Consider the following 14,377-nt stretch of genomic DNA (forward strand, 5'->3'; position numbering starts at 1 on the left):
CAAGTACAGAGAAATGGAAAGAGAGAGCGCTACCCACAAACCCCAAACATCAAAATAAAACCAAGATAGACTAGGACATAAATATACACAGAGTGGGAAAATGGCACAGAGAGACTGATGTCTCAAGAGAGGCAGAGAAAGTGAGAGGCCAAAATCATTCAAGGACAAAGAGACCAGCAAGGGAGAGAGAGACATAACCGCAACCAAAAAAAAGGGACAGGGATAGACAAAGAGGGGACAGGAGTATACAGAGGAAACCAGCAATAGTCCAGTACAGAGCCATAACAAGCACAGAGATGGAGGAAAGGAGAAGACAGAAATGACCAACCTAAACAAATACCAACAAGAGAGCGAGGTAGCGAAAGAGAGAGAGAGAGATATCTCTAAACCAAAAGGAATAGGACAGGAGGCACAGAAATATACTGAGATAAAAACCGGCAGTCAAGGCGAGAGAAGGATTGAGGGACAGAAAGAGAAAGAGAGAAAGATAAATCAAGTGAGAGAGAGAGAGAGAGAGGGAGAGAGAGAGAGAGAGAGAGAGAGAGAGAGAGAGAGAGAGAGAGAGAGAGAGAGAGAGAGAGAGAGAGAGAGAGAGAGAGAGAGAGAGAGAGAGAGAGAGAGAGAGAGAGAGAGTGTGTGATAGCGTCACCCACAGCAACCCCCTGCCATCTCTGTGTTCCGGTCCAGTGAGTGAGGAAATGTAGCCTGATATTAGCTATTAAACAGCACATCGTCAGGGGGGCCGGCCAACAGCTGTACAGAGCTGGCTGTCTGCGGGGGGGAGGGGAAGCTGGGACGTGTTCAGCTACAATCCCCCTCTCCACACCTTCCCCATCACATGAAGCCTCTTTTCTAAAAAATACCTTGCCGGTCTTCAGAGTTCTGCGAAGACACACAGGGCGCACTGAACTTCTGAAAGGTTTCGGAATGAGGGATTTTGATTGGAAGGGCTGTCTACCTTCACGCAGAGTTGAGCGGGGATGTGGGGCGCCTACTTCAGAAGCTCTCTGGGAGGGACGAGACCGGAACACGAGTGGCGTCATCGAATTCAGACCCCGGAATACGCCAATGACAGACAGACCTTTTTTCTTCCCAGAGTGGAGGCTCGCGCAAAACCAAGTCCCAGTAATCTGTGAAGGCATTCTGAGTAATTACATGTGTGCCATCATCAATCTTTTAAACAGGCCCCAAATACTCGACTCTGTGGGTTCGTCAGCTCTCACACTCCGAATGACCAAACACATTAACATTGGGGGGAAAAATAAGAGAATGAATGGTGTAATTTGAGCTGTCAAGCGGGAGGATGGCCTCCGGGGACCGGTGTCCTTTAGGTTTGGTAACGCACCATAATGGAGGCCGATCATTTTAATTGCACAACTTAATCCCTCCATCATGGAGGAAGGTAGGCATACCTCTGGGGAGACCCGTGATTGGCTAGGAGGCTAAATGGAGTGGAAGGCTTGTGGAGTGAAGGGGTGTTATTCCCACTCCGTCTCTCCAGCGCTCACTCTTCAGAGGATGGTGTGGGGCATCCCGGTACACTCGCATCGGAGAGGCTTTGGGAGGGGAAGGAGATGATAATTGGTCATCCGGGAGTGCCAGAATACCACTCTCTTTACTTTCTTTCCTCCTATCTTTTGTTCCTTTTTACTGCAGTTAAAATTCTCCCATTTTAACTTGTGCAAAAAGATAACTATTTTGTTAATTGCTGTAGCAGTGCTGTACTTTCTGTTGTGAAACTGACCCTAATTTCCCATCTGGTATAAGTTTAGAACATCTTATCATATCTCTTTGATCTCTTTCTCTTCGTCGTGTCTCCAGTCCTAATGTATTCCCTGCCTTGTCTCAGACTTCTGCTCTGCCGTCGTTAGAACGCATCTCACGGCAATGCTACCGTGAACAGCAAGCTAAAAATACAGCTGCAGACGCGTTCCAGGGACATTGAGAACCGGCTTGTGCAGGTCCCCAATTTTGAAGGTGGTTAAGGGTGCTTCCGGCCTTTTTTGTTTGGAAGATTGAACGGTACAGTGTGTTCCTTTTCACCTTCCCAGGTCCAGGTAGCTCAGCCCCTTCCTTCCTTCCCACTCAGATCCCTCTTTGCCCTAAATGCGCCAACTCATTTTTCTTTATCCTATTGTCGTGTTCAAACACTCCATTAATCTCCTGCCTTTTTCATTAGCTGTTTCTTTACCCACATGCGATTTTTTGGAACTCTGCATTTTTTTTACCCTCTGTCACGAACGCCTCCGTCGGTATCTCCCTCTGTCTCTCCCTCTGTCTCTCTCCCCCTTTGTCCTCCCTTCTCCCCCATCCACCCACCTCAACTTTAGATTGATCACAGTCATTACCTCCATTAACGAGCTCCGATTGAGTTCTTGGCGGGGCTCCTCCCGGGAGCCCACTAGGTCACAGCGAGTGGGCATATGGATTACGGGATCCGGCATCCAGAGCGGTAGAGAGGGGCCTGTCCTAGCCCCCCCCCTCCCAGAGTACTTTATAATCAAGCACACTTCCTATGGCTCCATCGCTCTTTATTGACCTTGCAGTCCTTATAATGCAAGGACAAAAGCATACGTTACAGTCCCCACAATGGAGGGTAAATACATGTTGTAGGTATGTCCTCATAATGGAGGGTAAAAATATGTTGTAGGTCTGTCCTCATAATGGAGGGTAAATACATATTGTAGGTAATATGTCATCATAATGGAGGGTAAATACAAATTGTAGGTTATATGTCCTCATAATGGAGGGTAAATACATGTTGTAAGTATGTCATCATAATTGAGGGTAAACACATGCATGGTGATGGTCCTCATAACACAACACAAGTACACGCGTAGTTTGACATGGAATTCCCTAAGCGGCTGTCCAAAGCTTTATGTCTGGGGGGCTAGCTTTCCCTTCTGACAGGGCTCTCTCTCCCGGAGGTCCTTCAAAGGTCACACATCTATACCTGTGTTCACACGCACAGACACTCGACACGCACAAATGCACACAAACACTGCCGCACACACACACACACACACACACACACACACACACACACACACACACACACACACACACACACACACACACACACACACACACACACACACACACACACACACACACACACACACACGCGCACACACACACACACTCCTTCTCCCTCTTCACACACACACACACACACACACACACACACACACACACACACACACACACACACACAAACACACACTCTTTCTCCCTCTTTCCACACAAAGACACACACACACTCACACACACACACACACACACACACACACACACACACACAAACGCACACAAACACACACATACACACACACACACACACACACACACACACACACACACACACACACACACACACACACACACACACACACACACTCCCTCTCCCCCCCCCCCCCCCCCCACACACACACACACACATACACACACAAACACATGTTTTACAGGCCAGTGGGACCCTGACTTTCCTGTTGTTCAGTTTGTTGTGCGATTTGTTACCAAGGTTACCCGACTCGCTGAAGCGATTCTCCCCCATGACATTGACTATTTTTATACGCAGGCATTATTCATATGAAGGTGAATGACGATGATAATGTCATTCGGAATGAGTTTGCATATGTTTTCGATATCTCGGCTGTCCCTCGCAATCAGACAAGGAACCAAACACCCCAAGGTTATTCGCAGGGTGTTCTGAATCAGTTGTTTACGGGAATACAGTCTTCCAGTAGACGATCTTGATCTGTTGTTTAGCCTTCTTTTATAAATACATGACACTGTATGTGACAATTTGAAAACCTTTTTAAGGTATTTACAATAAGATTGAACCACATGCACGCATGTCTACTTTAAGGAGTTAGCACAAGAACCCCTCATTACAAATACAATCAACATCACTGATGTTGTGTCAACCTTCACTGATTGTTAACCGATTGCAATCAAGATCTTCTGTTACGAATTAGATCGGAACTTCAGCAAGCACATCAACCTCTGCTCATCGTCACGGTCAAATAAAACTCAAACGCCGCCACGCAGGGACCGACGAAAATCAAGGCCAGGAGTGCCAGCAGTACCCCCCACCACGCACTTGTCTCATTCGCTAAACAACTGTGACAACACATCAATCAAAGCCCCCATCAAAAAAAAGAGAACCCTTCAAAGATGCTCCGTCCTCACTGGTCCAGAACGGGGGGTGGGAGAGGTGGTGGAGCTGACAGGCTGCCCAGAGTAGCAGGTGTGGTGACAGGCTCCGGAGTCCCTGGTGGGGGACCTGCGATGGACAGATTGTGATGGCCGGGGCCGCAGAGTTGTTTTGATGGCTGATTTGCTGGCACGCCGTCATGCGGCGAGTCTTGAGTGAGGGGGCGGGGCTTTTCAATTGAAAGGGGTCAAAGATGGTAGCTTCTTCACTCTTTCACTTGAGACGGAGAACACATTATTCATGAGAAGTGACAAGGTGGGGCCGCATCACAGTAAGGGCTCTGTGTGCTCTTCTGCTTGCGTGGACAAAGAATGTGAGTTAATGACCTTTATTTTGAAGGATTCTGAAAACGTTTTTTTGGGATAATTTATGATGGAAAAATTCCGTAAAGGCTGTATTTAATTTCTCCCAAAGCTACGCTATTTATTCTTTTCAAATATTTTGAAACAGATTTGTGCCAAAGTAATGTCCTTTTATTGTAATTTGATTGTAATGTGTTTCGATCATTAACAAAATCACAGCTTTAAATTGGAATGAAGGAAATTAAGTTTTCATTAAAAGTTAACCTACGCTAAACTAAATTTTATACAACGGGGGGCCTAAATCCAGCGATCTGATTGGTTCCTAGCTGTTGTATAATGAGCGTATACATAACTGCTATGACGCCCGATCATTTTGTGAAAGTTTGCATATCACTCCGCGCCTGGAAGTAGAAACAGTTACAAAGTAAAACATATGTTGGATGATGGAGAGGGTGTAAATGTTGTTACTCCAGGAGTGAGCAAGGCGATGGAGAGACTAACGAAAGCTTAGGCACACGGCGAGTGAACTGCTCCATAGGATAAATTGCCGGCGAACCGCTCTAGCAGAGCCTTCTCTCGGAGGGACGCTAAAATGTGTTGCATAGCGACCGTCGTGCATTTTGAAGGCAGCCAGGAGGGACTACTTTTTTGTATTCTTTAATAAAACGGCTACTTTGACTTTCTTGGTTTCTTTTCAAATGTAGTGTGTCTATGACTTTAGTTTTGCCGTAATAGTAACCGTTGTATAAAAGCAATAGATCACTTCAGTCAGTGGCATGTGCTCATTATACCACTGTGAAGGGGGTCGCCGGCCCTCCGCTGCGCGTCGGGGCCGGACAACGCCCCTTAACAGTGGTATAATGAGCACATACCACAGCCTGTCCTGATCTATTGCTTAAATATAATACACTGAAATAATTTGATGGTCATGATAGTAAACAACAAAAGATCCCTGTCCACGCTCCTTTCATCCTGGCTACAGGACGACAGTAGTTACATTCATCTAAGGTCCTAGTAATTCACGATACATTTCATAAATGGACCTCTCGATGAGACTTGATGAAGGTGCGTGACAGAACTTAATATATAAGACCCGTACATCCGTGTTGATGAAAGCAGCTAGAATGTGATTCACTATCGATCCCCTCTCCTCTCGGGGGCTGAACGCCGCCGCCTGACGCGGGGCTGTGGGGCGACAGAGAGAGACACACCGCCATCGATCAGCCCCTCATCCGGGGCTGAATGTCATTTTCATAAGTGACTGTTGGCCGAAGGCAGCTGTGTGCAGGGATGAAACTCATCGACCCGCTGCCTTCTTCCTCTTTCGCTATATTCTCCCTGAAACGCTGTTATTTTAATCCCCAGCGTGGTTAGGTGTTAGAACGACTTTACTTACTAGGGGTACCGTCTGACAGCAGATTAAATATGGGGCAGCAGGAGGTTCAGTCCTCTCTGCCCCAGAAAGTCAGTGAGGTTTTCTCATTCTGAATCAAGGCAGCGATACAGAGGAGGAGAATAAGAAAGAAATGGGCTGACCTGACTAGAATAGAAAGAACAAGACCAGAAGAGAGCAGTGAGAGATTACGATGACCACATGAATGGAGTAAAGACATGAATAGACTGAACATGGAACACCTGGTTGTGCCGAACATACTCTCAGACTAAATAAGCATCACACCGGCCTTACGTCACTGTATACATAAATATCCTATCATTATACGATTCATAAATAATTCACATGGTACTACACTTGTATAAACTGAATTATAATCAGCACCGTACCACACGGTGTCCCAGAGCTATTCGGCGTGCTTTGAAGACTTGTTTGTCGCACGCTGCGTACGCATATCGGTTTGGACAGGTTACTGCGCTAACACCATCGGCCCCTTCTCTCTCATCTCCACAGAGGGCGTCGCCCCCACAGCTCCTCTGCCGCTCTCGCCCGTCCTGAGACTGGCCCCGCCCCTCGCCATGCTCACCGCCACGCCCACGCCGACCTTCACCCTGGCGATGCACGCCCTCGACGCCCCTCCCCCCATGGCGCCGGACCCCGAGAGCGACTCAGTGGAAGGAGATGGAGGAGGAGAAGGAGGTGGTGAGGAGGAGGAAGGTGCGTCGAAGCCTGGCTCGCCGGCGACCACGGAGACGGACACTCCGGTCCTGCCCGAGGATGGAGGCGGAGGAGGCGGCGGCGGCGGCGGCGGCGGAGAGGCTGAGGGGGAAGTGGGCGGGGAGACGGAGGAGGAGAAGGCCAAGCGTCTCCTCTACTGCTCCCTCTGCAAGGTCGCCGTCAACTCCTCGTCCCAGCTGGATGCCCACAACATGGGTGAGGAGGAGGGGAGGGGCGGAGAGGGTGGGGAAGGGGCTGGGAGGGGTGAGATGGCGAGGTGGATGGTGGTGGAGAAGAGGTCGGGGTGGAGAGCAGGTTGGCTGCCCGGGTGGAGAGGAGGTTGGGGGGTGGAGAGGGGAGGAGGTTGGGAGGCAGTGGTGGAGAGGAGGATGGGAGGCTGGGATGGAGCGGAGGTTGAGGTTGAGGACACAGTTCTCTGGGCCAGGGTGCCCGGGGGGTCGGCGCCAAGCCTTTAACGGGGAAAATCATTTTTTTTGGCAGCGCAGAGAATGGTTCCCCTCGGCCGTGGCGGAGCTGTGTTACTGAGAGCGGGGTCTATTCATTGATTGTGAATGTCTGTAGCCATTGAAGGAGAATTGGAATTGGTGCCCAGGAGACCAACGGTCCACTGTAAATGTAAATAACACGCTTGCTTATGCAGTTCCGTCGCTTTATTGAGCGACGGACCAAACTCAACTTGAGTCAAACTCAAGTTGCACAGCGGCCTTTTCCTTCCCTTAGTGATTCAGAAATACCATAGGCGAAGATTTCCACCGCGAGGGGAAATATTGATTTGAATATGCATAGTTGTACCCATGATAAGCTTTAGCCGTGGCTACTAGCATAAACTGATACTGCATTAGCTAAATTCATCCTGTTACAATTAGACTCATTTTGTGGTGTGGGATTGATGAATGGATTAATGTTAATTAAACCTAAACGTTAAAGAAGTTAATAGATAAAAGAACAAATTATGTACCACAGCTTGTAAAAGTTTTTACTCAAGGACATCATAAATGTTCTACACAAATCCAATTCAAGAATACTTCCATTGAGTACAAGCAGTTCAAGCTCCTGAGCGTGTTCTTATAAATGAAGGATTACCCCCAAGTGAACATTGAGTCATTCGCTAGACACTTTTATCCAAATAAGCAAAGCATTCTATCAAAAGTGGAGTTGCAACAAAGTTATATTTCTGCATGACCTAATTTCTAAAGAGAGCAGGCCAGAGTGCAGCGCAGCCCTGGGAAAGAACCCTGGAACAGAAGGTGAGCGAGGTCAGTAGACTGTGGTGTTCCAGGAGGGTCTGGACCGGACGGTGTTCAGGGTGTTCCCTCTCAGCCCCAATGTTCTGGGTTCTAACGTCCCCCATGCCCGCCGTCTACTTGTGTGGGCATCCTTGGGCAAGATGCCCTAACCCCCTACCTGCGCACTCAAATCATCAAACCAAATCCCTTCCCTGGACATCGCCTGGGATAAAAGCTTGGACATATTGACATCCTCATAGACGGTACATTTCAGCACAAATTGAACCAAAATGTTTTTGCCCTGCAGGTACGAAACACAAGACCATGGTGGAGGCGCGGACGGGGGGAGGGTCCATTAAGTCCTACCCCCGGACCGGGGTCAAGGGCAAGCTGGCCGCCGCTGCCCCGCCCACCAAGTCGGCCACGGGCCTTCAGAACAAGACGTTTCACTGTGAAACATGCGACGTGCACGTCAACTCGGAGACGCAACTCAAGCAGGTGAGCGAAAGAGAGTCAGAGATGGAGAGAGGGTGAGCGAGAGAGAGTCAGAGATAGAGAGAGGGTGAGAGAGAGAGTCAGAGATGGAGAGAGGGTGAGAGAGAGAGTCAACGATGCAGAGAGGGTGAGAGAGAGAGGGAAGGCATCTCAGACAGAGGACGTTTTTCAGTATGAAGCTTTCTTTGGCCGGTGACCCCTTTTAGATCTGCCTTTTGTTTTGTTTCTTTTTTGTGCATCAGTATTAGTTTCCTTGTGACTACGAATCATTAGACACACTTTGAGACATTTCAAACCCGAGAAAGAAAGAGCAGAGAGAGAGAGAGAGAGAGGGGGGATGGTTCCTGAGTGCACCATATACAACGTTGAGGCTACCTTATCACGGAACAGTAGTATCAGCCTTGTTTAACCTAATGCTCAACCAAACCATTCTTCTAGCTTTACACGATGCAGAGCATTTTTAAAAGCAGCAAATACTATTTTTGGATTTATTTAACCAAGAAACGTATCTTATTTGGTCTTGCTTTTAGCTGCGGCATTTCGGGAATTTGATTAGCTAACTTTCTTTTCTTTTCCCCTTTAAAATCCCCCCCTAGACCCGAAGCTAGAAGTTCATATTCAGAACAAATTATATTCCTGACATGCAGCAGTTAATTCTTATCATGGCCTGGCTCCGGTATCTGAATAATAGCTGTCTTTTTAAGGCGCATATTGGCCGTAGCTTTAAGATACTCCGTCATCCATGTCTTTATTAACCTTAAGACAAGGGGAGACATTCCTACACTTTAATATCACATGCACGCCGTAACATCACATGAGCTTCATCTCCGGGGTAACCCGGAGGCCTGTTGTTGGGAGTGTATTTATTATTCACATGGAGAGCCTTGGAGAGGGCTCTATGTCCAGCCCTGGGACTCAGACAGACAAATGTGTGTCTCTGCTTACATAACTCTCTTTTTTAAATGGATATTGATTGTACAAAATCAAAAACCCAAATAACAGCACAATCCAATTAGAAATGATAAGAAGTCAATTTCACAACACTTACATTTCAAAACCAATGCCTTTAAAATGTACAATGAGGGCTGCCGATTATACCTTTGGTCTTTTCTCTCAGGTTTCTCTAAATCTGACAGATGTCTCTTTATTTTCCCTCGGCTTGATGAGATGATTGCTTCCGAGTGAATGATACACTGAAATGTCTGCCAACTACCACTGACCAAATTCATCGTAATCCATTTACATTTACATTAACATTTACATTTAGGGCATTAAACAGATGCCCTAAATGTAACCAAAGCGACTTACGAGAAGTACATTTGCCAGAAGAAAGAGAAACAACAATATATTGCTGTCGGTACAGTAATCCATCCATAAGTAATATCGTCATATTTGACAGCCTTTGAAATTCTCTCCTCTGACTCAGTGGCCTACTGCCCACACATATATTGATTATTCCTTGTGCAACCGACCAAACGATGACCTAGAAACCCACCCAATCCCTCCACAGCAACCTCCCAACCAATCAGCAGTCTTGTGGATCTTTTATTTTATTTAATGTTGAATCTGTCTTCCTTTCAGCACATCAGCAGCCGCCGCCACAAAGACCGGGCCGCGGGGAAACCGGCCAAGCCCAAATACAGCCCCTACAGCAAGCCCGCCAAGGGCCTCGCCAAGCCCCCAGTGAGTTGGCCCCACCTCAGAGACTACCGCTGCCATTTACAAACCACAACAGGAGTAACGTAACATTAGCCTGAACATCAGCGTGTGTACAGATGTGTGTACTTCGCAGGCCCGGCTTTCAGGTCTTTTCAAGGGTTGGAAAAGACAGAAGCAGTAACGATACGATTACAGCTTTTATTTGTGTCATAAGTTTTCATAACATTTTGAATGTTGTTGGTTTGCAGTCTCCACAGTGAGATTGCAGACAACAGAAATTATGATTATGACCCTTGGGGGAGGATTTTTATTATATTTTATATTGTTCTATAGTTTTTATTCGTGAGATGAGGTGCCATCAAAGTCGGGAAGGCCGTGAAGGCCGTGAAGGCGATAAATACTTCCACCGTACGATATTGAACGTGACCTGATTAAGGTCGTAAACAGACAGGGTTATTAGAATAACACAGGATTGAAAAAGGAACACAGGATTAATCTAATCAAATCCTCATCTCCGATCCAAGTGAAATTAATGCCGCGCAATCCATCAAGTACTTCAGACGGAGGAAACCAAACAGCGAACCAAAAATAAATGAAAAACCCAATAATTATTTGCACAAACTGCGCGACAACCTGCTCGTCCTGATGGCAGAGCACGCGTGTCTAACACCACGGTTTAAACGCAGCCAAACATTGAAGGAAAAAAGCGGCAAACGCGCCTTGAAAGTAAACAGGCCTCGCCGTGGCAGCTGTTGGCTGATGCAGGCGGCGTGCGGGTTCGCAGTGTGGCGTTAAGGACCTTCCCCAAAACTATTGCGCCGCTTCGAGCCATCGGCAGAGGAGGTCCGCTGATGAGCGTGGCGTTCGGGAGATGCTTCCCTGCAGGCGTTTGCCGAGCGACAGGCCTGTGGCTGATGGTCCCCAGCATTGGCTGCGGCGGCGGTCTGTTGGCGGTGGCAGCTCGACTCATTTCCATCACCGATACACAAGATTAAGTTCGATAACTTCCGTGACCTTTGTAAGATGGCCCGCTTTGCGCCCGGGTAGTGGCTCTCGTCTGTTCCTTCCTGTCCATCTGTCTGTCCATCGCCAAAGCCTTTTTTTCTTTTTTCTTCTTCTTTCATTGACTTTTTCATTGTCTTTTTTTCTATCGTTCTTTCACTCAATCTTATACTCTATGGCCAGAACCCCAACCTTCTCTCCCTCCAGTGGCGCTTTTAAGCTCGAACCAACAGTTACTACCTCTGCCCTCTCTCTGTCTGAGGGAGGGCACTAGACTGGGTAGCCTCACTCACACAGATTGTCATTTGTGCTAAACAAATAAACTAAACATTCTGCCGGCGATTTGAGTTCGCCCTGCAGAAGGGTCTGGAGAAGAGCAATACATTTCTTTCTGGTTTCGATACGTTATTGCGGGAGCCAATCACCAAGCAGTTTTTTCCCCCTGGCGCACTATTGGCTGCTTTAACACAATGTTGACAGGGAAGCGACGGCAAGCAGCCAATTGCGTACAGAGTCATTTGAACAAGGTCCATTGATCACGCCTCTTGTGCTGGAGAAAATGACAGCAGCTTACCCAGACCAGCGTGCAATCTACGATTGAGCTTGGACTGGCAATAGCCCGGCTAAGAGGGCACCAGAGCAGGGTACTGACCTGTTGCCCTGTGCCTCCTCCTTCTCCGCCAGGTGATGCTGTCGGTGGGGAAGGACCTCGGCCCGCCCCTTCCCGCCCAGATCATGCCCGCCCACCTGGCCGCCGTCGCCGCCGCTGCCGCCGCCGCCATGGGCAACCCCTTCTCCCTGCGCCACGTCCACCCCACCAGCCACGTCCACCACCACCTCCCCACGGGCCACGCCCACACCCACCTCACCACAGGCCACGCCCACCACCTCCCCTCCAGACCCGCCCTCTTCCAGACCCAGAGTCTCCCAGCCGCTCTGCTACGCCCCGCCCCCGGCCCAGTCAGGACATCCCACCCGCAGATGCTGTTTGCCCCTTACTGACCCCCCACCCTCTGCCCCCCCCTACTGGGCCCAGACTTCTTCTTCTATGCATCGCCTCTGACCGCCAACCAACACAGAGGCTAGGCGAGTGGTGGGGCCGTAGTAGGAAACTGACAGTCCTCACTACAGTACCGCCCACATATGGAGTATGGTCATGCATTTCAACTGAGGGGGGGGGGGGAGACCTGGAGACCCCTACCCAACTTCTTCAGGCCATTGATGTTGAACTTGAACCCCCCCCACCCCCACACCCAAGACAGGACCTCCGTTCTGCAATAATGTCAAATACTAAACTATGTGTGAACTATGCAGTGTCGTCGATTTGCACCGCAGAGGAGCAGTTTAAGCTATAATTGTATGTGTGTGTGTGTGTGTGTGTGTGTGTGTGTGTGTGTGTGTGTGTGTGTGTGTGTGTGTGTGTGTGTGTGTGTGTGTGTGTGTGTGTGTGTGTGTGTGTGTGTGTGTGTGTGTGGGTGTGTGTGTGGGTGTGTGTGTGTGTGTGTGTGTGGGAGATCGGCTACAGTAGGTTTAATTTGTTAATACATGCAGGTGCAGCGCTAAGATGAGTAACTTAGGGTTATCAGAGGAAGCCGCCGCGCGTTTGTTCACGGTCACAACGCGTGAGCAAGGACCCTGCTTCTAGTGATTTGCACTTTAAGCCCCGCCTCCATGGTTTTCTAGATGGCTAGCCTTTGTCTTGTGGTTAGAGTAGCTACTGTTATCTCTCTTACATAATGTGCCATTTGGTGTGTGTGTTTGTGTTCCCATCACTGCTTAAAAGTGTGCGTTGATGTGTGTGTGTGTGTGTGTATGTAAATGTGTGGCCGTGTGCAAGGTACTCTGTGTGTGTGTGTACACGCCAGTATTTACTTGTTTTTGGGTCCATGCGGTTGAGTGTATATGCACTTGCCTGAGTGCGAGTGTAAGTGTGTGTGTGTGTGTCTGTTAATGTGTATGTGTCGGTGTGTGTGAATAAGAGTTAAAATGTCTCTGTATGTGTGTGTGTCTTTACGTGTGCACATACCCAGTCCCTGTGCGCCTTAAGTGAACCTGCCGTTCATCCCAGCTGACAGAGCGAGCGTTCGCTGATGACTCCGGACCCCCGGGACCACAAGGTGTGTGTATATTCATGTCGATGTGTTAAAAAGGTGAACAATTTCAAATAAAAATCCTACTTCAGTCAGCTCTCTTCCTTCTGGTACCCTCACAAAGACGGGGGTCAGTGAGATGGGTTTGTGGGAGGAGTCTATTGGGTGTATGTGTGTGTTTGTGCGTGCGTGCGTGTGTGTGTGTGAGTGTACGTGCATGTTATCAACTCTGTGGTTCCGGGGGGAGGAATGGGACCACAGACACCACAGACACCACAGCCACACCTCCACGTATAAATACACCCATTGTCCCTGTGAGCATGTAGAAAAGAAGAGTAATGTGTTAACTGACAGGTATTGAGGCAGTGCAAACAGTGTGTACACACACTGTACGTTTGTGGGTATACATCGGCCATGCAGGCTCTCTTGTTTAAATAAGCACAGAATAAGTTGTTGAATCCCAGACACACACGTGGACAGTGAACCTTGAATGCCAACCGTCCTCAGCGCAGGCTAACTCGAAAATCACTAGTACCTCTGGAGATAATATAACTCTGAGAGCACTCGCCTTGGCGCTTTAACGCTGACATTTTGAAGAAGCACCACTTTGTCACGACACCATAACTCACGTGGTGCATATTAAACCCCAGTTGTTTAGTCTGTGAACTTTTCCACGAACCCTGCGCACCATTCGTCTCTCTCTCTCTCCCTCTGTCTCTCTTTTTTATGTTTTCTTTAGTTTTTTAGCACATTTTAGCCGCCAACTGTGCATTGAGATTGATGCCCCGACGTGTCGACACTTGGCTGTCCGTCCCTGGGAAGGAGAACTCTCAGTAAGCCCCGACCCCTCTCCAAAACCAACATGGGAGGCAGCTTATCAGGCAGCTGGACCAGTGGAATCTCTGGTCCCAGTTCGGACAATCTGGGCCGCATCACAAGGAAAAAAACAACTGTTGAACAAAGACCATTGACTGATGACTCATACTTTTTTTTGTATGTGAAAGAATTATCCCCTAAGTGAATTCCTTTGTTTATTGAGCTTGTTAATTGGTTAAAAACCTTTTCAATTAATCAATCCCATTTTTAATTAAATTAAAGTAGCTAGTAGCTATTGTAAATGTAATCATAAGCAACAGCTTTGACTCTAGGTTCATTTGCACCATATAAGATAATGCAAGGTTTATCTTAACCGCCGTAATGGTTTCCTCTTCTTATAAACACTGGTTACTGGCTAAGTTTAGCTTGTTTTTAATAAG

General features: G+C 48.1%; 1 protein-coding gene across 1 annotated transcript in view; it reads left to right on the forward strand.

The window, feature by feature from the left end:
• Window positions 1–13,212, forward strand: part of znf385d (zinc finger protein 385D) — a 28,492-nt gene extending 15,280 nt beyond the window's left edge. The window contains exons 3-6 of the mRNA XM_060064571.1: window positions 6,425–6,844; window positions 8,183–8,373; window positions 9,952–10,053; window positions 11,716–13,212. Of these exons, the coding sequence (XP_059920554.1) occupies window positions 6,425–6,844; window positions 8,183–8,373; window positions 9,952–10,053; window positions 11,716–12,033 (1,031 nt within the window). The 3' untranslated portion in view covers window positions 12,034–13,212. The remainder of the gene's footprint in view (window positions 1–6,424; window positions 6,845–8,182; window positions 8,374–9,951; window positions 10,054–11,715) is intronic.
• Window positions 13,213–14,377: the final 1,165 nt, after the last annotated feature.

Source organism: Gadus macrocephalus, chromosome 11, assembly GCF_031168955.1.
Source record: "Gadus macrocephalus chromosome 11, ASM3116895v1".
In the NCBI taxonomy this organism is placed as follows: Eukaryota; Metazoa; Chordata; class Actinopteri; order Gadiformes; family Gadidae; genus Gadus; species Gadus macrocephalus.